This window comes from Herpailurus yagouaroundi, unplaced genomic scaffold, assembly GCF_014898765.1.
Source record: "Herpailurus yagouaroundi ecotype Mexico unplaced genomic scaffold, PumYag 159, whole genome shotgun sequence".
NCBI lineage: Eukaryota > Metazoa > Chordata > Mammalia > Carnivora > Felidae > Herpailurus > Herpailurus yagouaroundi.
Window position 1 is genome coordinate 37100101 of NW_024412400.1, and position 23344 is coordinate 37123444.

The 23344-nt window shown below is 38.5% G+C and overlaps 1 protein-coding gene across 1 annotated transcript in view; it reads left to right on the forward strand.

Annotated features, from left to right (window-relative positions):
* The window catches only part of RASA2 (RAS p21 protein activator 2), a 95559-nt gene extending 76324 nt beyond the window's left edge, over positions 1 to 19235 (forward strand). The window contains exons 19-23 of the mRNA XM_040480354.1: positions 10613 to 10695; positions 12158 to 12366; positions 13064 to 13167; positions 13520 to 13709; positions 16109 to 19235. Coding sequence (XP_040336288.1) covers positions 10613 to 10695; positions 12158 to 12366; positions 13064 to 13167; positions 13520 to 13709; positions 16109 to 16139 — 617 coding nt within the window. The 3' untranslated portion in view covers positions 16140 to 19235. The remainder of the gene's footprint in view (positions 1 to 10612; positions 10696 to 12157; positions 12367 to 13063; positions 13168 to 13519; positions 13710 to 16108) is intronic.
* The last annotated feature ends 4109 nt before the right edge of the window (positions 19236 to 23344 follow it).

A 23344-nucleotide genomic window follows, 5' to 3' on the forward strand; every position in this document is an offset into this window, starting at 1 on the left:
AAAGAAAGAAAGAAAGAAAGAAAGAAAGAAAGAAAGAAAGAAAGAAAAAGAGAAAGAAAAAGAAAAAGAAAAAAGAAAGAATTACCTCATTGCTAAGAATGAAATCTTGGATTTGCAACGATGTGGATGGAGCCTGGGTTTATTATGCTCAACAAAATAAGTCAGAGAAAGACAAGTACCATATGATTTCACTCATATATGGAATTTAGGAAACAAAACAGATGAACATCTGGGAAGGGGATTAAAAAAGAGAGAGAGGGGAGCAAACCATAAGAGATTCTTAATATAAAGAACAAACTGAGGGTTGATGGAGGGAGGTGGGTGGGGTATGGGCTGAATGGGTGATGTATATTAAGGAGGACACCAGTTGTGTTTAGCACTGGGTGTTACATGTAAGTGATGAATCACTAAATTCTACTCCTGAAACCAATATCACACTGTATGTTAACCAACTAGAATTTTCAAATTTGGAAGAAAAAAGTTAAAATTGACCAAAAAAGTTTTCATTGCTAGAAAATGCTAACAATCTTCTGAGCTTTCAGCCAGTTGTAATCTTTTTGCTGGTAGAGGATCTTGCCTCAGTGTTTGGCTGCTGACTTGATCAGGGTTAAAGTTGCTGAAGGCTGGGGTGGCTGTGGCAGTTTCGTAAAATAAGACAACTATGAAGTTTACCACATCACTTGACTCTTCATGAATGATTTCTCTGTTGCATGTGATGCTGTTTGATAGCACTTTGCCCACAGTAGAACTTCTTTCAAAATTGGAGTCAGCCTTCTCAAACTCTGCCTCTGCTTTATCAGTTAAGGTTTATGTAATATTCTAAATCCTTTGTTGTCATTTCAGCAGTCTTCATGGCATCTTCACAGGAATAGATTCCATTTCAGGAAACAGCTTTCTTTGCTCCATAACAAGAAACTTCTCATCCATTAAAGTTTTATCATGGAATTTAAAGTTTTATCATGAAATTACAGGAGGTCAGTCATAATCTTTGGGCTCTGCTTCTACTTCTCTTGCTCTTTCCAACACATCTGCAGTTGCTTCCTCCACTGAAGTATTGAACCCCCTCAGTGTTACCAATGAGGGCTGGAATCAACTTGTTTCTTCGAAACTCTTGTTAATGTTGATATTTTGACCTCTTGGCAAAATATCCTTATAGGATAAGGTCCATATCCTTAATAGCATCTAGAATGGTAAATCCTTTCCAGAAGGTTTTCAATTTATGTTGCCCAGATCCATCAGAGGAACCACTATGTATTTCTTAATAGCTATGTATTTCTTAAATGTCAAGACTTTAAAGTCAAAATTACTCTTTGATTCCTGGGCTGCAGAATGGATGTTGTGTTAGCAGCCATGAAACATTAGTCTCATTGTACATCCTCATCAGAGTATTTGGGTGATCAGGTACCTTGTAGTGAGCATTAATATTTTGAAAGGAATGTTTTTTTTCTGAGCGGTAAGTCTCAACAGTGGGCTTAAAATATTTAGTAAACCATGTGGTAAACAGATGTGCTGTCATCCTGGCTTTGTTGTTCCATTTATAGAGCATAGGCAGAGTAGATTTAGCATAATTTTTAAGGGCCCCAAGATTTTTGGAATGGTAAATGAGCATTGGCTTCAACTTAAAGTCAGCTACATTAGCTCCTAACAAGAGAGTGAACCTGTCTTGTGAAGCTTCGAAGCCAGGCATTGACTTCTCTCTAGATATGAAAGTCCTAGATGGCATTTTCTTCCAATATAAGACTGTTTTGTCTACATTGAAAATTTTGTTTAGTGTAGTTACCTTTATTAATTACATTAGCTAGATCTTCTAAGTAACTTGCTGCAGCTTCTACATCAGCACTTGTTGCTTCTCTTTGTACTTTTGTGTTATGGAAATGGCTTCTTTCCTTCTTTTTCTGCTAGCTGCAAACTTTTCTTGTGGAGCTTCCTCACTTCTGATAGCCTTCATAGAGTTGGAAAGAGTTAGGGCCTGGCTCTGGATTCGACTTTTGCTTAAAGGAATGTTGTAGCTGGTCTGATCATCTATCCCGACCACTAAAACTGTCTCCATATCATCAGTAAGGCTGTTGCAGTTTCTTATCATTCATGTGTTCACTGCAGTGACACTTTTTATATTTCCTTCAAGAGCTTTTCTGTTGCATTCACAACTTGGCTGTTTGGCACAAGAGACCTAGCTTTGAGCCTGTCTTGGCTTTCAGCATTCCTTCCTCACTAAGCTTAATAATTTCCAGCTTTTGATTTAAAGTGAGACGTACAACTGTTCCTTTCACTTGAACACTTAGAGGCCATTGTAGAGTTATTCATTGGTCTAATTTCAGTATTGTTAGGTCTTAGGGAATAGGGAGGCCCAAGGAGAGGGAGAGAGATAGGAGAATGGCTGGTTGGTGGAATAGTCAGAATGCACATAACATTTATCAATTAAGTTTGTTGTCTTATGTGGGCATAGTTTGTGGCACCCCAGGAGAATTACAGTAGTAACATCAAAGATCACTTATCACCATAACAAATACAATAATAATGGCAAGGTTTGACATACTGTGAGAATTACCAGAATGTGACACAGACACGAGGAGAACAGATGCTGTTGGAAAAATGGTACCAATGGGCTTGCTTGATGCAGGGTTGCCACGGACCTTCAATGTATAAAAAACACAGTATCTGTGAAGCACAATAAAGAAGCACACAATAAAATGAAGTATGTCAGTCTTAGACTCATTCTTTCATAGATAACAGATATAAACTTGGAAGAATATATAAAACAACTCTCTGAAGGATTTGACCCTCAAAAACTGGGAGCCATGATGGAATATATGATTATATGGCTTTTCTCTCTGAAAGCACTCCTGCCAGTGCAATGGGAGATGGCTGAAATTCAGGCAGAAAGCCACAGTTTTGTTGGCTTGAGGTATCGAAAGATACAGTTCAGGACTGCCAGAGGAGCTGGAAATTGAGGAGAAAAAAAAAAAAAATGGATGAGCCTTCCACTCTGTATATGAACTCCCCTGAAATCCTTGGCTGACTCTTCAACTGCTTCTGCATTGGGGAACTTCAAAGAAGTTACTGAAAAGCAGTAACAGGAAAGATTTAAAAATATGAACAGATTTCAGTTTCTTTCCTCAGGAGAAACAGTTTGGATTTTAGATGGGCTTAAACACACTGAGGTTTTCATTGAAATATCAAAAGGGCAGTGGCTCAGCAGTGAAGACTGTGTCCTAAGATTCAGAATAAAATATAAAACCAAGCCTCAGAGCAATCAACCAATGCAACTGTACAAGGGAAGGTAACTGAATCCACCTTATCTACAATGTGTCATTCATAGTGTCCAGTATACAATGAAACGTTAACAAGTTTGAGAAGAAACAGTAAAATAGGACACATAGCTAAGAGAAAAAGGAATCCTTATAAGTAGACCCCTCTGGGATGCCTGGCTAGCTCAGTCGGTTAAGCATCCAACTTCAGCTCCAGTCACGACCTCGTGAGTTTGAGCCCCACATCAGGCTGTGTTGACAGCTCCGAGCCTAGAGCCTGCTTCAGGTTCAGAGTCTATGTCTCCCTCTCTCTCTGCCCTGCCCCCCCCCCGTCTCTCTCAAAAAATGAACAAACATTAAACTAAGAAGTCCCCTATGTGGTTTATGTGTTGGAATTACAGACATGAACTTTAAAGGTATTATAAGTACTTCAAGGACAATGTAAGACAGTTAAGAATAAAGAAATGAGGGATTTCAGTAACTGAAAACAATAGAAACTTAAAAGGAATCAGATGGAAATCTAGAAGTGAAATATTTCAACTGAAATATTGAAGAAGAAACGTTCAGGGAACTTGAAGATAGATTAGTAGAAATTATCCAATCTAGGAACAAAGGGAAAAAAGTCTGGAAGCGAAAAAAACCAGTAGAACCTCAGTGGCTTTTGGAATAATATTTGGCAGTCTAGTAAATGCATGATTAATGTCAGGAGAGTAGAGAAAGAGTAGAGCAGAAAAAATATTTGAAGAAATAATGGCCTAAATTTTCCTGAATTTGGTGAAAAAATTTATTTTACAGATCTAAGAATCTCCCTGAACTCCAAACCTGATAAATATAAAGAAAATCACACTTAGGCCTATACAGTAATTAAACCAGAGATATATAGAAAATCTCAAAAGCAGAACAGAAGACAAAGTGCATGCAGGAGAACAACAGTACAGTTGACAGCCAACTTCTCATAAGAAGCAACTAAAGCCAAAAGACAATGGAATAATAACCTCTTTAAAGTGCTGGAGAAAAAAAGCTCTCAACCTAGAATCCTAGTGAAAATTTCCTTTATTTTTTTAAAATGTTTATTTGTTTTTGAGAGAGAGTGCACACGAGCAGGGGAGGGGCAGAGAGAAGTGGGGACAGAGACTCCAAAGCAGGCTCTTTGCTGACAGCAGGCAGCCCATGTGGGGCTCATACTCAAACCGTGAGATCATGACCTGAGCTGAAGTCGGACGTTTAACCAACTGAGCCACTCAGGTGCCCCGAAAATTTCCTTTAAAAATGAAAATATCCTTTAGGGTAGATGAAAGCCAGGAGACTCCATTGCAAACAGCTTTGTATTGTAGGAATGCTAAAGGAAAATTTTCAGGCTGAAGCGAAATAACACCGCATGGAAACAGATGTGCAGGAAGGAATGAAGAGCACTGGAAATGGTAAATATGTAGGTAAATGTAAGAATGTCTTTTCTCTTTTCTCAATTTCTTTAAAAAACAACTGTTTATGGACACCTAGGTGGCTCAGTCGGTTAAGTGTCTGACTCTTAATTTCGGCTCAGATCATGATCTCATGGTTCATGAGATCAAGCCCCATGGAGCCTGTTTGGGATGCTCTCTCCCCTCTTTCTCTGCCCCTTTCCCCACCCACTCATGCTCTCTCTCAAAATAAATAAATAAAAAGCAATTGTTTAATGCAAAATTTATAACACTAAATTACGCAGTTTATAACAAATCTTGATATAGGACAGGAGTAGCAGAAAGGGAAGGGATAGACTAAATTATTGCAAGGATTTTGTATTTTATGTGAAATGACAACATAATTTTAAGTAGACTGTAATGAATTAAGGCTGTATATTATAATCTCTAGAACAAAAACCTTTTTTAAAAAAAGTATAGCCCACCCCTTCTCCCTTACCCAAAAAGTAAATAAGCAAATATGGCAGGAGAGGAAGAACAATGGAGCAAAAATCAGATGGAGTAGGTAGAAAACAAAATGAAACAAAAAATAGCAAAATGATAGCTTAAACACAGCCTTATCAATAATTACAATAAATGTAACATCATATTCAATATCAGGAGCAAAGCAAAGATTATCTACTTTTCTCAATTCTATTCAACATTGTGCTGTAATAAGATTGTACAACACAATGAGATTGTAATGTAATAAGGCCAAAAAAAAAAAAAAAGGAAGGGAAAGAAGGCAGGGACACCTGAGTGGCTCACTCAGTTAAATGTCCAGCTCTTGATTTTGGCTCAGGTCATGATCTCACAGTTAATGAGTTTGAGCCCCATGTCAGGCTTACAATGTAGAGCATGCTTCGGATTCTGTCTCCCTCTCTCTGCCCCTCCCCCACTGGTGTGCTCATGCTTGCGCACACGCGCTCTCTCTCTCTCTCTCTCTCTCTCTCAAAAATGTTTTAAAAAAAATTTTAAAGGAGAAAATGGGGTGGGTGGGTGGGTGTTTCAGTCGGTTAAGCATCCAACTTTGGCTCAGGTCATGATCTCACAGTTTGGTTTGTGGGTTCGAGCCCCATGTCAGACTTTGTGCTGACAGCTCAGAGCCTGGAACCTAATTCAGATTCTGTGTCTCCCTCTCTCTCTTCCCCCTCCGCTCGCACTCTGTCTCTCTGTCTCTGTCTCTCAAAAAAGAAATAAACATTAAAATAAAAGGCATACATAGGTATCCTAAGGAATCTTCAAAACAAATACTTGAACCAATAAGTGGAGGCCTTGAGATACAAGATTCATATATATATATAAACCAATTGTATTTCTATAAACCAGAAGGAAACTGCTAGAAAATGAAATCTTTTTTTTTCAACGTTTTTTTTTTTATTATTTATTTTTGGGACAGAGAGAGACAGAGCATGAACGAGGGAGGGGCAGAGAGAGAGGGAGACACAGAATTGGAAACAGGCTCCAGGCTCTGAGCCATCAGCCCAGAGCCCGACGCGGGGCTCGAACTCACAGACCGCGAGATCGTGACCTGGCTGAAGTCGGACGCTTAACCGACTGCGCCACCCAGGCGCCCCGAAAATGAAATCTTTAAAATACCATTTACAGGGACGTCTGGGTGGCTCAATTGGTTAAGCGTTGGACTCTTGGTTTTGGCTCAGGTCATGAGTTCGAGCCCTACATCAGGTTGCGTGCTAACATCATAGAACCTGCTTAGAATTCTCTCTCTCCTTCTTTCTCTGCACTTCCCTCGCTTGCTGCTCTGCCTCTCTCAAAATGAATAAATAAAACTTAATAAAAAAAATACCATTTACAGTAGCAGCTCCCTTCCTCCCCTCCCCAAAAAAATATTTAGCAATAAATTTAACCTAAGAAGTAGAAGACCTATGCACTGAAAACAATAGAACATTACTGAGATAAAATAAGACATAAAGGAGACCTACATCATGTTTGTGAACTGGAAGATTCAGTATTTTTTAAGAAGTCACTTCTCAAATTTACCTCTCCAGTTCATCTTGATTTTAACACAGTGCTACTCCAAATCTCAGCAAGCTTTTTTTTGTCATATTCACAAAGTTGTAAGATCACTAATTCTGGGGCATTTTCATCACCCCAGAAGGAAACTCTATGCCCATTAGAAGTCACTCGTCATTCCTCCCTTCTCCCAGCTCCTAACAACTATCTGTTCACTTTCTGTGTCTATGGATTTGCCTGTGCTGGGGATTTCATATAAATGGACTCATAAAATATATAACCTTTTGTGACTGACTTTTTTCACTTAGCATAATGTTTTCTAAGCTCATCAATGATATAGGCTGAGTCAGTGCTTTGTTCCTTTTATGACTAAATCCATTGTATAGATATAAGCCAAATCTTGTTTATCCATTAATAAGTTGGACATTTAGATTGTTCCTAATTTTTTACTATTATGAGCAATTCTGCTGTGAACATTTGTATGGACATATGTTTTTTATTCTCTTGGGTGTGTGTATACGTAGAGATGGAATTGATGAGTCATATGGTAACTCTTTTTGGTAGAAATAATGGAGATTTTAACTGAAACCGGGTTTCATTCATCTAATAGGGAAACTTAATGCACTAACATTTATTACGATTATTATGATTACTGCTTTGTTTTGTGCTTTCTGTTTACTAGGCTTTTCTGTTTATTGGGTTTATTTTCCTTTTCCTGCCTTTTTATTGTAATAATCAGGCCCACGCACGTTCTTGATTGCATGCTCGTACACTCTGTCTCATGAGAGAATATGGGCATCATATTTCAACTCTGCAGTTGTTAACAGACAAATTTAAACTTCCATGTTTATCTTAAGGTCTACAGTTAATCAAAGTCCCCACTCAGGAAAAGAACCGTAGGATGCTTTCAATTCATTATTTTCCCAAACTAATGGGAAAGCTAATGACTCCCTAGTGAAGTCATCCAAAATGTAATACTAGGTTCTCATTTTTCTTTTAACTTTATATGTTACATTTTAATGATTTTCTATCCATGCTTAACAGTTTTGCTGATTTCTTTACCCAGCAATATTTCTTGCATAACATATTTGCCTTTTCCTGCATTTATTTTTTATTTTGCAGGAGTGCTTCCTCAAAGAATTATTTCAATAGGCTTATGGCTGATAATTGTTCTGGGTCTTTGAGTATTAAACAATGTATTTTACCCTTACTCTTCAATGATAGTGAGACTGGATTTAAAATTTTCCCTCAGAACTTTGAAGATACTACTTAATGGTTTCCTAGTTTACATTTTTGCTGGTGAGAATTTTGATATCAATCTGGTTGTCTTGATTCTTCTCCCTAGAAACTTTTAGGACTTTCTTTAGTCTTCAAGTTCTAATATTTGACTCCCTAGTATGAGGTTATGGTCTTTTTCTTTCCATCCTGCTCAGCACTTGGGTCCTTTCAGTCTGAAGATTGCTATTTTTATCTCTGGGACATTTCCATTGGTAATTTTCTCCGGAACACTCTTTCTGTTCTGCTTCTAGAATTCTTATCAGGTATTGAAACTTCTAAATCTGTCCATCATGGCTCTTCTTTTAATTTTTTGTGTCTTTGTTCTTTTGCACTGTATTTTTGGAGAGCCCTCAGTGAAATCTCCTCTTTTACTAATTCAACTTGCAATTCATTTCAGTTAATATTGCTAACTATGAAGTTAACTCTAACGACATCATGATAATATGTGTGCCTGGGAGCAATGTGTTTTCTCTACAAATGCTGTTATAATTTGCCTAGAAATGAACAAATCCAGCAATTAATTCCAGGGTGTGTGAATGCTTTATGTATAAAATAAATCTAAAGATAGAAACTTCCTGCAAAAATATAAAATTATCTGGAATTTCTATGGTGCTACCCCATGTAGATCAGTACCCAAAGGAAATTTATTATACCCTTCATTTCCTTAAATGTTATCCTCTTTGTTGCGTCTGTGTGTCTCCTTCAGGGTGCTGATTTTCCTCATTGTTTTGTGATCTTTTTGGTGATTTCCTCATCTTTATGTTTTTACAGTCTGTTCATCTGCTTGAGTGTTCAGTAGCCTCCTGCCAATGATTGTGAGGGAAGTACAGGACAAGCTGCCAAGGGGCAAGGCTGCGGGTGCTTGTGTCCTGGTGTGGATGCTCTCCTTCCCTCTGAGGGTCAGCGACTACCTGTGACATAGTACTGTGGTTGCAGCCCCAGTAGGCATCATTACTGCTAGAGCCTGAAACATGCACCCCTGTTGACTGCTGCTTAGTACAGTCTGAGGGAGGGGGAGCTCTCCCAGATGCAGCTTACCTATTAATCATCTCCATGTATGTCTGAGTGTGTGTGTGTGTGTGTGTGTGTGTGTGTGTGTGTGTGTGTGCGTGTGTCCGTCCATCCTTGTGTCTCCAGTCCCCAGCTGTCTGTGTCCCTTGACTCTGGCTTGAAGCTCTCTTCTAACTACTACTTTTGCCAGATGTCTTTTCCTTCATCTGGTTCGGGCTGTGGCTTCCTTCAATTTACTCCCCCCGCCGCCCCCCCCCCCCCCCCCCGCTGCCATAAATTTGATCTTGTCTGCTTCCAGGAAACTGCTGATAGTCTTTTCTTATTTTCTCTTGCACTTATGATTTGTATTTGTTGAATTTAAATGTTTTCTGAGAAAAGTTTTCCTTAACTACCCAATTTAAAGTCACTTCCCAATTGCTTTCTAGTATATCACCTCAGGTTATTTTCATTGTAACATTTATCTCGACCTAATATTTGTCTTCTACCAGTCTTTCTAGACCTAAGCGCAGACTTCATTAGGGGTCTTAGATATTCTGTTTACTACTGTATCCAAAGTGATTAGAACAGTGTCTGGTATATAGTAGGCATTATATGTATGATAGTTGAATTAAGGAACTTTATCTTTTTAAAAAAATGTTACATCACATCTGCTTGAATTACACAAATTTTAGATTTTACACCAGCAACCAGGCTTAACAAATATTTTAGGTTAACCTCTCTGCAAATATTTTAGGTTAACCTTTATTAACCAAATAACTGTCTTTGATTAGAAAGCTGTACATTAATCCATGGACCAGTACAAAGTGTAAAGGTCTTAACCTCCAGCACTTAAATACATATGTCATTAAACTCTATGAAAATAAAAGCAAAGCTTTGGTTTTACTAAGAACAACATTACAGAATGGCCAGGAAAAGTCATAACTATATTTGCTTATAATTTCTATAAATATATGAGATAGTGTCTATTCTGGTAAATTATAAATCGAAAATACATCATATCATCATGATATGTTATAATGGAGCTCCTTTAGCAAACTCAGATTTCCAAATTCTTAAATTAGGTGAAGGATTCACTCTTCCAAATAAAAACTTTACTCTTGTTCCCTATATCTCTTAGAGTAAATTTGGTAGTTCTAGTCATCTGACCAGCCAGTATATGATAGTAATGAACAATTTTTCAATTTCAATCATAGTTTTCAGGGTCAACCCCTTAAATATTACACTATTAAAACAGAAAAATCTACTTAGGAACAGTCTGAGTCACTCCCTATGTGAGAACTCCCTGAAAGAAAATTCCATGTCTGGGCAAGTTTTGAGCAGGCCTCTACTGCTAAGTATAATATTTTTTCAGCCCCCATATAATTGTTTCAAAAGATAGTAACATTTAAATTTTCTACATTGAGATCAAATTTCTTCCCACATTTTTCCGTAAAAATTTTTAAAACTTTATATTGAAAAAAGTAAAGAGGAAGTCACTTTATAGAAAACAAGCAAAATTCATCTGTTCCATAAAACAAAGAATACTTAAATGTGTATCATTCAGAAACCTTCAGATTATATTCCTGCTATGACGAGGATGAGCTTAAACTTCACAGATTTAACCTCTCACATAATTCTGATGGAAATTATTTTAATCTTGTTCTACTTTTATTAATAATTTAGGCAAAGATGCAATTTATACAATTCCAGTGAAAAACATTCTTGCTGTAGAAAAACTGGAAGAGAGCTCTTTCAACAAGAAAAATGTAAGTTACATAAATATTATTTTTAAAGTTTTAAATGTATTGGTTGAAAATTTTTAAGAGATTGTTTTTATTTTTGCCATTAATCATTAGTATTTTATAATTGCTGGCTAGAACTGTGTCTTAAAATTGTCCATTATTGCTCCTGAAACTAATGGAACATCATGTGTCCATTGTATTCAAATAAAAAACATTTTTTAAAGTTTATCTTTTAGAGAGAGTACAAGCAAGTGAGGGGCCAAAAGAGAGGAAAAGAGAGGATTCCAAGCAGACTCTGCACTGAAAGTGCAGAGCCTGATGCAGGGCTCGAACTCACGAACTCTGAGATCACTACCTAAGCCAAAATCAAGAGTTGGACACAACCGACTGAGCCACCCAGGCGCCCCAAATAAAAAATATTTTTAAATAAATAAATTGTCCATTATTGTTGATGCCTTATATAGTCTGTCTAGCCTATGAAAGGTACTTTCTCGGGGCGCCTGGGTGGCGCAGTCGGTTAAGCGTCCGACTTCAGCCAGGTCACGATCTCGCGGTCTGGGAGTTCTTGCCCCGCGTCAGGCTCTGGGCTGATGGCTCAGAGCCTGGAGCCTGTTTCCGATTCTGTGTCTCCCTCTCTCTCTGCCCCTCCCTCGTTCATGCTCTGTCTCTCTCTGTCCCAGAAATAAATAAACGTCGAAAAAAAAAATTAAAAAAAAAAAAAGGTACTTTCTCAGTACGTGCCTAATCTGACCTCTCAACTTGACATTCATGTCTTTTTTTTTTTTTTGACATTCAAGTCTTTAATAATATAGTCCCAACCAATCTGTGCAATCTTATCTCCTGCAACCACTCAGTATATACTGTGTACTCAAACCAGTCAGGATGATTTCCTGTTTCTCTGTATTTCCCCACTGCTTTGCCCTTACTCATACTTTTTCCTCCATCTGCATTTCCCTCCCTTTATTAGTGTTTATATGATAGAGTTCATTCTTTGGACATGTGTGGCTTCTAAAAATTATATTCTGTGGTACTACTTAGTACCACGTGACTCAGATTGTCCTTGGAACTAATTTACTTGAAAAGTAACAATTCATGGGGTGTCTGGGTGGCTCAGTCAGTTAAGTGTCTGCCTTCTGCTCAGGTCATGATCTCGTGGCTCGTGAGTTCGACCCCTCATTGGGCTCTATGCTGAGAGCTCAGAGCCTAGAGCCTGCTTCAGATTCTGTGTCTGTCTGTCTCTCTCTCTTTCTCTCTCTGTCTCTCTCTGTCTCTCTCTGCCCCTGCCCTGCTCACACTGTCTCTCTCAAAAATAAATGAATGTTAAAAATATATATATAAATAAAAAAAGAAAATAACAATTCATAAGCTACCTGAATAGCAGTTATCTAGCCAAGCAAACTATATTTCTTTTACATAACTTTTTCTGTTTGTACTGTGTTGGTTTTTAGACTCTGTTACTAACTTTTTATCTTAATTGCTTATGAAGATGTTCCAAGTAATACATATGGAGAAACCGCTCTATGTCCAGGCAAATAATTGTGTAGAAGCTAATGAATGGATAGACGTACTCTGCAGGGTCAGCCGATGCAATCAGAACAGGCTCAGTTTTTATCATCCCTCTGCGTATCTCAATGGAAACTGGCTCTGCTGTCTGGAGACCAGTGAAAACGCTCTGGGCTGCAAGCCATGTACTGCGTAAGTTTCTTTCTCATTAAAAAAAGCAATGTTTCAAGTGTGGTATATGGACAGAAAGAAAAATTCTGCCATAAAGTAGAAGGAAGTACTGATACATGCTGCAACATGGATGGACCTTGAAAACATGCTAAGTGAAAGAAGCCAGACACAGGCCATATACTATATGATGGCATTTGTATAGTGTATCCAGAGTAGGTGAATTTATAGACACAGAAAATAATTTAGTGGTTGTGACAGGCTAGAAGGAGGGAGATTTGGGGAGTGCTCATGGATACACTTCTTGGGGTGGTGAAAATTTTCTCCAGTGTTTGGCCCAGGTCAAAAAATTGGGGTCAGGATGGGCAATTTTAAAATAGATACACAAGCCTGAGCAAGGAAGGACTTAGCATTCTCTTTCTGATTGCATGGAACAGCCATCGTAGGTAGCTGTGTCGACTTAAGAAGTAATATATTGCTTTTGTGATGAAGCATAGATGTTATGAAAATGATTTCTCTTTAGATTGGATTTGGATTAGAGTTGCATAATGACCAAAGCTCTCATGGCCCCATTTTATTAGATTATCAGATGAGACTAGATTGCTGAGGTTCCTTCTGCGAAGTTCTGTGGTTCTGTTTTCTAGTCTCAAGCCACCAAAAGTTTTCAGCATGTTAACAAAGTGAAATTTTTCAATGTCTTTAATTTCATTTTTTACCATAGAGGTGTCCCTGCAGACATCCAAATAGATATTGATGAAGACAGAGAAACAGAAAGAATTTATTCCCTTTTTACCCTCAGTTTACTTAAGCTGCAGAAAATGGAAGGTAAATGTACAATTAAAATATTTTTATATAACCCATGATCCTTCATTACCAGTTACTGATATAATTGCTTTGGCATTGTCTTAAAATTGAAAATACCCCTAGCTTTACCAAAATATTACTTATATGAACATTGATAAACTCTCAAGTAGGCATTTTTCATAGATACTCATGAAAGTACTGTTTTTGCATATATGTGTTGTTCGTAATTAATAAAATGAAAGTATCTGGGTTATCTGTGCATTTCCAGTGGGAAATCTTCCCAGCTTGAAAAACTTGAAAAGTTCTTATGTATTCTAAAAATTACATTTGTGGAATTTAGTTTTCTGATCAGAGATTTTACTGCTCCTTGTAGAGGCTTGTGGAACTATAGCAGTCTATCAAGGACCACAGAAAGAGCCTGATGATTATTCTAACTTTGTAATTGAGGATTCTGTAACAACCTTTAAGACAATTAAGCAAATAAAAAGCATCATAGAGAAGCTAGATGAACCTCATGAAAAGTATAGGAAGAAAAGATCAACTAGTGCAAAATATGGGAGCAAGTAAGTATTTTTAAGATACTCTAAACACATTTTTAAACATTGTTTGACCGTAAGAGACTCTTGAAAACTGAGACTAAACTGAGGGTTGATGGGGGGTGGGGCAGAGGGGAAAGTGGGGGATGGGCATTGAGGAGGGCACCTGTTGGGATGAGCACTGGGTCTTGTAGGGAAACCAATTTGACAATAAATTTCATATTAAAATAAATAAATAAATAAATAAATAAACATTGTCTGAGATTCCAACTACTACTAGGTATGTACAACTGACGTGCAGGCCTCCCGCCTACCTTCATCTTTCAGGACCCAGCTCAGAACCTTTCTCTTGTGTGTTAAGTTCCCCTGTCCACTCACACAGTGATCTTTGTCTTTGTAGTTCTGGTATTGTTTCTTTATGTTGGTGCTGTACTGTATCACCACTTTTAATGTTAAAATTAATTATTCCATTAAATTGAATACTTAGTAGTTTTTGTTTTGTTTTTACTATTCCTCTTCCTTCTTAATATCTCTGACAGTGCCTTATACATACTAAGTACTAAAAAAAAAAAACAGCTGTGAAAATGCTAGAAGTATTTTATAGTTGATTCTTTGGACTCATCTCAGATGTAGGTGGATATTACCATGGATAACAACAGCAACAACTAACATTTTATTAGAAGCTTAGTCCACTGCTGAGCGCTGTATATTATGTATACAGAGTTTTATATTTTATATCCTATCACTTAGATTGTTTTTAGAATCCCCATTGATGTGGCTTAACCAAAAGGACATGTTTCTACCTCACAAATAAAGTCCTGACTTCCATGGCTGGTTAGTTCAGCAACTCAGCACTGTCATCAAGGGCTATCCGGCCACCAACCCATCCTCAGCAGGATGGTTTCTGTCCTCCTCAAGCTTGTCCTCTTACGGTCACAGATGAGTTGCAGTAGTTCACTATTTTTATATAATATCCAGAGGCAGAAAGACCTGTTTCCTTCTCACAAAGAAGAAAGAACCTTATCTAAAGTTACCCCCCACCGCTTTCCCTGGGACACAGGTCTGCACAGTACCAGCACTTAGAATCAGATTCATGTTCACACAGAGGTGAAGAGGAGAGCATGGTTCTTAGACCAGCAAATGAGTATTTGCCACACTGTGCACTCTCCCACTCATCCTCGCATCAGCCATGGTTATATTCCCATTTCATAGCTAGAGACACTGAGGCTCAGGGAAGTTAAGTGCTTTGCCCAGGGTCATACAGCTGATTAGTGAGGGAGCTTTGAACCCTTGTGCCACCATTTGAAGTATTCTTTAAAAATTACGTGATTATTGGGGCACCTGGCTGGCTTAGTCAGTTAAGCATCTGATGATTTCAGCTCAGGTCATAATCTCACAGTTTATGAGATCAAGGCCCGCATTGGGCTCCATGCTGAAAGTGCAGGGCCTGCTTGGGATTCATGCATTCGCATTCGCGCCCGCTCGCGCTCGCGCTCTCTCTCTCTCTCTCTCTCTCTCTCTCCCTCTCCCTCTCCCTCTCCCTCTCCCTCTCCCTCTCCCTCTCTCCCTCCCTCCTTCCCTTCCTCTCTCCCTCTCCCTCCCTCTCTCTCTCTCCCTCTCTCCCTTCTTCGCTCCCTCCCTCTGCCTCTCCCCTGCACACATTCTTTCTTTCTCAAAATAATTTTTTTTAAATAATGTGATTATTAATTACATCTTTGATTTATGAACAATAAAAACAGTTTGACAGATGTAAATGTTTTTGTTCTCCCTGGATAGAAGGCTCAGTACGTTAGAAAGGTTATCGTAACCATCCACATCCTTTTTTTGTTTGTTTGTTTGTTTTTTTAAGTAGGCTCCATGCCCCCAATGATGAGGGGCTTGAACTCACAACCCTGAGATCAAGACCTGAACCAAGATCAATAGTCAGACGCTTAACTGAATCCTGTCTTTTCTATGTTAGTGTAATTGGCTCTCTTCCACCAGTGCTAAAACAAGTTTTCTTGGAGTCCCTGGAAATTTCCATCTGAGGTCCTAGCCAATGCTTGACCACCCTTCTTAAATAGTACCTATCCCCTCCCACACACACACTGTATCTTTTCCCAGCTTTATTTTTCTCTATTAAAAAATGCCAGTCTCTCTTGTACTAAATATCTTCCTTGTTTGTTTTACTTTCCCTATGCCAGAAAAGTAAGCTGTGTGAGAGCAGGGTTTTGTCTATTTTGTTCACTACTGTATCCATAGCTTCTAGAATAGTGCCTTACATTTAAAAGGTGATCAGTAAATACTTGTTGAATTAATGAAATAAGCCTTGACGTGAGAGATTATCAGGGGAAAATTATACTTAATGGATACTATGAGATAATTTGTCACTTTTTAAAGTGTTACATTTTCTGACTTTTGAAAAATGGTTTTCTTTTATTTTTTAGGGAAAATCCAATTGTAGGAAAAACATCTTAGAGTGTGAGCAATTGATTCAGAAGAACTGGAAAATACTGTTTTTGTTGGAGTTTTTCAATTCATCATGTATTTTGTTCTTAGTATTTAAGAATGAACATTGGCTTCATTGTCACCTGCATTCACGTTGTATTTAATATTTAATAATTGAAAGTAACTGGGAATCCTGGTATTGATGCATTACTAGAGAATTTGAAATTCAAGATTCCCTTCATATCTTACGTGTCAAAAGCCATGCGTCTGCAACTTGTTTTTAATAGAAAGAATCTTCCTAAAGAAGCTTTGTAACAAAAGAACTCCTCCATAGCAAGAAACCATCTCTTCTTGTACCACTCCATGTTCTGTGGACTTTCACTACCATTAGTGCCTGCTCTATACTGCCAGTGTTGTGTTTTACTAGAGAATCCCAATCCATGACAATTCAGAGCTTTCCATTTAGTTCATCTAGACCCTCCCTCTTCAAAAAAGAAAAAAAAAGAGAGATTTTTCCTTTTGTCTGTTAGTCATTACAGATTACATTAGGGACTTTAGAAAACTGCCAGAGCATCCTTGAAGGTTGGTGGATCCTTTTGCCTATTTAAAGATGTAAACAGAACCCAGACAGGAGGAATCAGAGAACATATACTGTTTTGTGCATCTTGTTTACATTTGGGATGAGTGATGGCAGATGAAATACAATGAGATCACTAAATTTTTGTTGTTGTTTTAAATATCAGGTACTCATTTTCTTGATTTGAGAGTTCGAGTTAATATGACTTGTAAGGACGTCTCTTCTGAAAAAGAAGAGACAGGAAACAGTGAAAGACGGTGGTAGGAAAATCCCTTGACTTCACCCGTTACTCCGCATTATTATCATAAGGGCCACCACCTAGGACACCCTCCTCCTAGTGTGAGGTTGGGAGCTAACTCAAGAACAGTCACTCGGCGCACTTTAATAATCTGGGCTGCCCCAGATTATACTTTAGATACTCTGTGGTATCTAATCTTTATGATCAGTTGAATGATCAGTGTTTAAGTCTAGAAATAGTGCTTTCCTGAAAATGTTTATATTTCATTGCTGTTTTCTTATTGCCTGCTAGCCAAAAGGAGTGTGGGCAAGCAACTGTTTTAATTCTGTTTTTCCGTAATGATTTACTTTTATCCTAAAAACCGTAATTGTATATAAGCATTCGAAGCAAGTTGCTTCCTTGAAGTTAAGAGGGATACAAATTGCTTCATCAGTATTAAAAACCATGGTACTCTTATTCTGTCTTTTTAAATTTAAATCATTTTCTAAATGTGGTACCTTGAACCTTGGAGTATTTACATATTTCTGTTTAAAACTGTGACTTATCAATGTAAGTCTAGCTAGTAGTGCTTTTTTTGTTTTCCTGAGCATAAGCTAAACTTCAGGATATACTTTGCCAGTTACGTTATTGGTGAGTAGTTGTTTTTAAATTATATTATTACTAGGGAATTTTTTTAAAGACCATTGGCACACAATCAAAGTCGTTCCATAAATGATTATAACTGACCAATGTATTTCTCTAAATGACTTGTTAAAATCATTTGGTTTTATTTAAGAATCAGTCCTAGTCTCCATTATGGTAGGTTTATTCCTGGCCCATTTTAAAGACAAATTTGAAAGATTCCTTTAAATTTTATGAGCTTGTATATTCCATAAATTACACTGATTTATCAATGTGAAAGAATTTAACCATTTAATAAATTTCTCATTGTTGAATTTCATTCAGATTGAAATGTCCTTTTAAGAGTCTCTGAGATGTCTACCTGAAAAGGACATGTGAGCATTGCCAATTACCACTTGTTACTCTCCAGTGGCTGTTTTAGCCCTCTGCTAGTTCTTCAAGGCAAAAGAAATATTTTTTTAATATTTCTGATATCAAATCCCCTATTATGGTGGTTTTTAAAGATTATGGCATTATCAAAGGGACCAAGGCTGTGTGTGAATACATGACTCTGAATTTGAAGGGAAGAGTTCAGTCATATAGTTATTTTTTTCGCAGGACACTTTTAAACACCCTGTTTGACTGGAATTAACCGGTTTGGCACAGCCTAAACAGAAGTAATGTGAAATTAAATTAATTTTCTTTAAAAGTCTTCTGAAATAAAAGACCATGTCAGTAGGATCTTAGGATAACCTAGGTACTTGCTTCCAAGGGCCTCATCCCTCTGTTGTTACTTAGGAGTACTTTGGTTTCTGCTATGTGATGTGCTTTCTCTGCCTTTTCCACACTTGAAAACTACATGGCAGCTCACTTCACCCTAAAAACCTGACAACGCCTAGAAGGACAGAAAAGGATGATTTGGAAAAACCCTTGCCATAAATGCCAGTTCTGGTTCTTAGTTTAGCCATTTTCATCAGTTGCGATTTTGGCGATCTGTTGTTATTGTTTGTTCTGGGGTTTTTTTAGTTTGGTTTTTTAATAGTCATTTAGTAAGATGATGGCAATAGCAAAGTTTTTTACTCCCAGGAATATTAATGTATCAAGTTGAATGATTTTATTTGCCAAAGAAGTATGTTTTAATATCACGGGTAATGGCTAAGTGTCAAAACTAGGTTTTCCCTTATCATAAAAGAAAAGTGATGAATGATGTGGCTTTTGTTTGTTTCTGAAGCCTGATTTCATTCATAGACTCATTAGTGCCAGGTTTTAGAGAACAGACTTTTTTCTTTTTCTTTCTTTTTGCTTTTTTTTTTTTTTTTTTTTTTTTTTTTTAGTAAAAGCACCTTTAATCTGTTCTAACGGTACATCCTGTAATGACAATGCTACAAAGCCTTTTAGGTGTCCTTACAGTATGTGAAAAATACAGGACTCATTCTAGAGTTAAATTACCTGTCATGACTGATGTTATTGGCTTCCATTTTTATTAACTTGGAAATTAATATGTTGCTAGTAAATATTGGTTTTTACAGTGTCCAGTTTGAAAATATAAGTTATCAAAACTTAATGTAGTGAATTTGTGTAACCATGTTGTATTGTTGAGAATGTATTTTTATTTAAATTTTATTTTCTTATCAAGAGTATTAATAAAAATTAAAAACTTTTGTAACTGTCGCTTGGAAATAACTCAAATAAATTACAAGAAGCCTGTCTATTCTTTGTGAGACCTCACTTTCTTACTGGTTTCAGAATTCTGCTTGTTTAAAATTATTATACCTTACCTGTTAGTAAGGGAATAGCAAATTTGAGAACTCCTCAGGAACAAAAAAGAATAAAGCAATCTGGAAAGAGCTCAGATTCTTTACTTGCACTTAACTAGGCTGATTTTTGATGCACTATGGTCCTTAATTTGCTTATTCATTCAACAGACTTGTTTTGAGGACCTACAGAGTGGAGGCACCATGCAGGATTCCTTCATTCCCGATAGCCAGGCACGTCTGGTATACAGGAATATATTCCCCTCCTGTCTAGGTAAGTTGTTTAGAGCTGACTTTTTCAGCCTATGTTAGACTTCAAAAAAAAAAAAATTTTTTTTTTTAATGTTTATTTCTGAGGAAAAGACAGCACGAGTGGGGGAGGGGCAGAGAGAGGGAGACACAGAATCCAAAAGAGGCTCCAGGCTCTGAGCCTGGGGCTCAAACTCATGGGCTGTGAGATCATGACCTGAGCCGAAGTTGGACACTTAACCAACTGAGCCACTCAGGTGCCCCTAGACTTTTTAAAGTATCCTGTGTTCTACTTTTCTCAAAATGTTGGCATCAGAGCTTTTCTGGTTACTCAGGTCCTGCACATTAGCCTGCCCCATAGTTTGACCTTTAGTGCGGTCCGTCTGGATGTTAGGATTTGACCATGTTGTGCCATGCTGAATTCTCTAGAAAATATAAAGTAACAGCACCAAAGACCGGGTTAGTGGGTAGCTTGTGCCCACAACGAGAGCAGCTAGGGTGTTTCCCCATTAGTGCTGCAGCAGCCCTCTTTTCATTTCTAAATGAACCTCTGTAAAATGTAGCCCCTGCGACTCTAGAAGAGTTTGAGGTTAATAAAGAGGAACAAGCAAGGTTCCAAATACCTAGGGATCCTATTTTTATTGAAATACCAGAATCCTGCTCATACTAGCTCATGTATTAGAACTTGTCAGAAACATCAGTGACTTCAAGTTATAGTCTGTGATATGAACAAGCTAGTTCTTTGACGAGAGAGGCTGTCCTACTTTTCCCTTTCCAAATTTCAGGATTCCAAAAGAGGAGATACCTGTAAATAGAGGTCAAGTAGGGCCCCTTCATGTGTACACCAGAATACGAAGGCGTGGCTAGCACTTCTGGGTTCTGATTGCCGATAGCACTACTCCCATGTCCGTGGCCTTCAGAGAACAGCCTTTCTTGCTACACATGACATGCTTCAAAATCAACTAACCACTCTTCAGAGATTTTTGGTCTTGATTCCTCATAGGCATACTTACCTGACTTACCTGAGGTTTGGTCTTTGGTGGCCAAAAGTCCTGTCATTTTGCCATTAGACTTTGCTTGGTGACCTCATTTGCACCATATTTTAAGCTTATGCCTGTATTTTGTGTTAACAGCAGAAATGGTATAACCTGTTTAAGTCCTATCAAGATTTGTTTTCTGCTTTGTATTTCAAATCCGCTTTGTTTTATACCACCTTTGTGCTTTCTTTGTGTTGATCTACTTTTTGACATGGTGTTTAGTCCTTAGATATATCAAGTTTTTGCTCCTCAAGGAAGAGTTCTTTTGGCTGTAGTGAACAACATTGTTTTCCAAATGTAGCATATTCCTTATCTGAGAACTGAGAAAGCCACACTGCCTGTTAAAGAAGCACCCTTCATTTTAGATGGATTCTCAATGCAGGATGGGTTATCATTGACCCCTAGAGAAGCATAATGGGAATCTCTCAGAGGAGACAGAGGAGAGGGCTCAGGGGAAGGAAGGCACATAGTTTGAAAAGGCATAGTCATTGTTAAAATTTTACACTTGAAAATATAAACACACATCTAGTTTTATAATTCACACTAACAAAAAAGCTCAACATTACTGATCATTACTGATACTGATGGAAAGGTGGGACCGTACTTCTCACTTGGAGGCCCTTTTCAGTATGGAACTTGAGATATTTGTGTTAATGTGGGGCATGGTTTTAAGGTTTGGGAAACACTGGAATGTGGGCTAAATTCCAAATCCTGAGCCTGAGGCTCAGTCCTAAATTCTACATTAAATATGTGTGAGGAGTGAGGATACTGCCACATCACTGCTTCCTTGGAGCTTATACTCCATGGAGAGAAGGACGACTAATGAAGTTAAAAATATTGGATGGTAGTAAGTATTCCAGAACAAAGCCAGGAAAGGACACAGGGAGTGCCACACATGGGACTGGAAGGTGCAGGCATACCCTTTGAAACTGGGTAGTCAGGGCAGGCTTCACTAGGAAGGAGATATTTCAACGAAGAGGTGAGGAAAGGCAGTCCCAAGGATGTCTGGAAAAAGATCCTCACAGGCAGAAATAAAATGCATGGTGTGCTCAAAGACAGCAAGGACGTTAGTGTGGCCAGAGCACAAAGAATGAGGGGAATGGTAGGAGCCAGGTCCTGGGGGGTTTTGAGCCTAGTTGAGAGAGGTCTCAAGGAAGGCACAGGAGGAAGTAGGAGACCCAGTCAGCTGATACGCTGATCCGGTGAGGGATCATGGCAGCTGGGTCCTCGGGTGATAGCATGGAGTGTATGAGGAATGATTAAAGTCCGGGTATAGTTGAAGCAGAATCCATAGGATTTGTAGCCAGATGGACTATGGGGGAAAGGAGGGAGTCTAATCAACTGGAAGAAAGGAAGGTTTATTTACTGAGATACAGGTTTGTGCTTAGATAAAGCATATGATACCCATGGTAATGATTCCTAGAAAAGATTCATTTAAATCAATAAGTACCAGCATATATCATATCTAGTCTTATACATTTATCATATCTTCCTCAGTAGACTATAAATGATTCTGAGGGTAAAGAGGGACTTTATTGTAACCCCACAGCCCCTCGCCCTTAGCTGAGGAGACTTAATGCATATTCCGTGAATGAATGACGCACTGGGACTAATGATGGAGCACCAATGCCTTGGTTGAAAATCACGACTCAACTGGAAACTACCTTTATGGTCTTGGTCAGACAACCTCTTTAGGTTTTGGTTCCCCTCTACATGTACAATTCCTAAGTTTTTATTTTCAAGAACAAAGTGCCGGGCCCTTGCTATGCACTAAGCACTCTGCTAAACTCAGGAGCCCTAAGATGATGCCTTCAAGTTGCTCATGGGCAAGCTAAAGACAGGACCAGAGTGACCTGAGGATTCTTCTACAATTTCAGTACCCAGACAACCCCCAAGGGCCTTCCCACTGGCCCCTCCCCAACAGTTTCACTAGATGATTCAATTCCTTCAGATCTTTCCTGACAGAATGTGACTGGCATTTCCCCAAGGCTCCATGACTGAGGACCAATTTAGCAGCAGGGACAGACCCTATAGACTGCATTATAATCGTCTTCCTGTCATCCTTTAATAGAGTCCTGATTGTTAATGAAGTCACTGATGTATAAATAAAACACTGATTTACAAGCTTCCTGGTGTAGGAAAAGAGCCCAGCACTCATTCTGCCAAAGTGTTAAATTAATTAAAGAGGCCATTAGATGGAGGTGGCTTTAGATGTCATGGCTGCCTTTGTAATCAAACCAAAATCTGAGCCTATAAATGCCTCAGAGTTACAAAATCAAAACCTAAGGAAAGCAGTCCCAAACAGCCACTAGGCTTTAAGCCATAGCCAGCCAATCATTCCTTTTCCTAACTTCCGCACCTTCTCTGTGTCACTCCCCAGGCTTCTGTAGGAAGAGAGCTCCTAGCTACTTCCGGTTTGGTGCTGTCTGATTGGAATTGATTTTTGCTCAAATAAACTCTTAAAATGTTTCATATGCTGCAGTTTGTCTTTTAACAATTTTTAGACAAAAAGCGGCCTTAAAAGAGCAAAGCTGGCACTGACTTGCGAAGGTGATTTATTTGGATTCAAACAAGGAGCAGAAGGGACTGACCCTCGCATTTTAATGTCACAGAGGACAACATTTTGGATGATAATCAGCCCTTCTAGTGACTCAAGAAGATGAGGCACAGATTCAGGCATTCCCCCCTTCCCCCCCCCGGTGGGTGGGAGGGGGAGGGGGGGGGCGTGGAGGCCACCCCTCGAGGGGGTGGGCGGGGGGGGGGGGGGGGGGGGGGGGGGG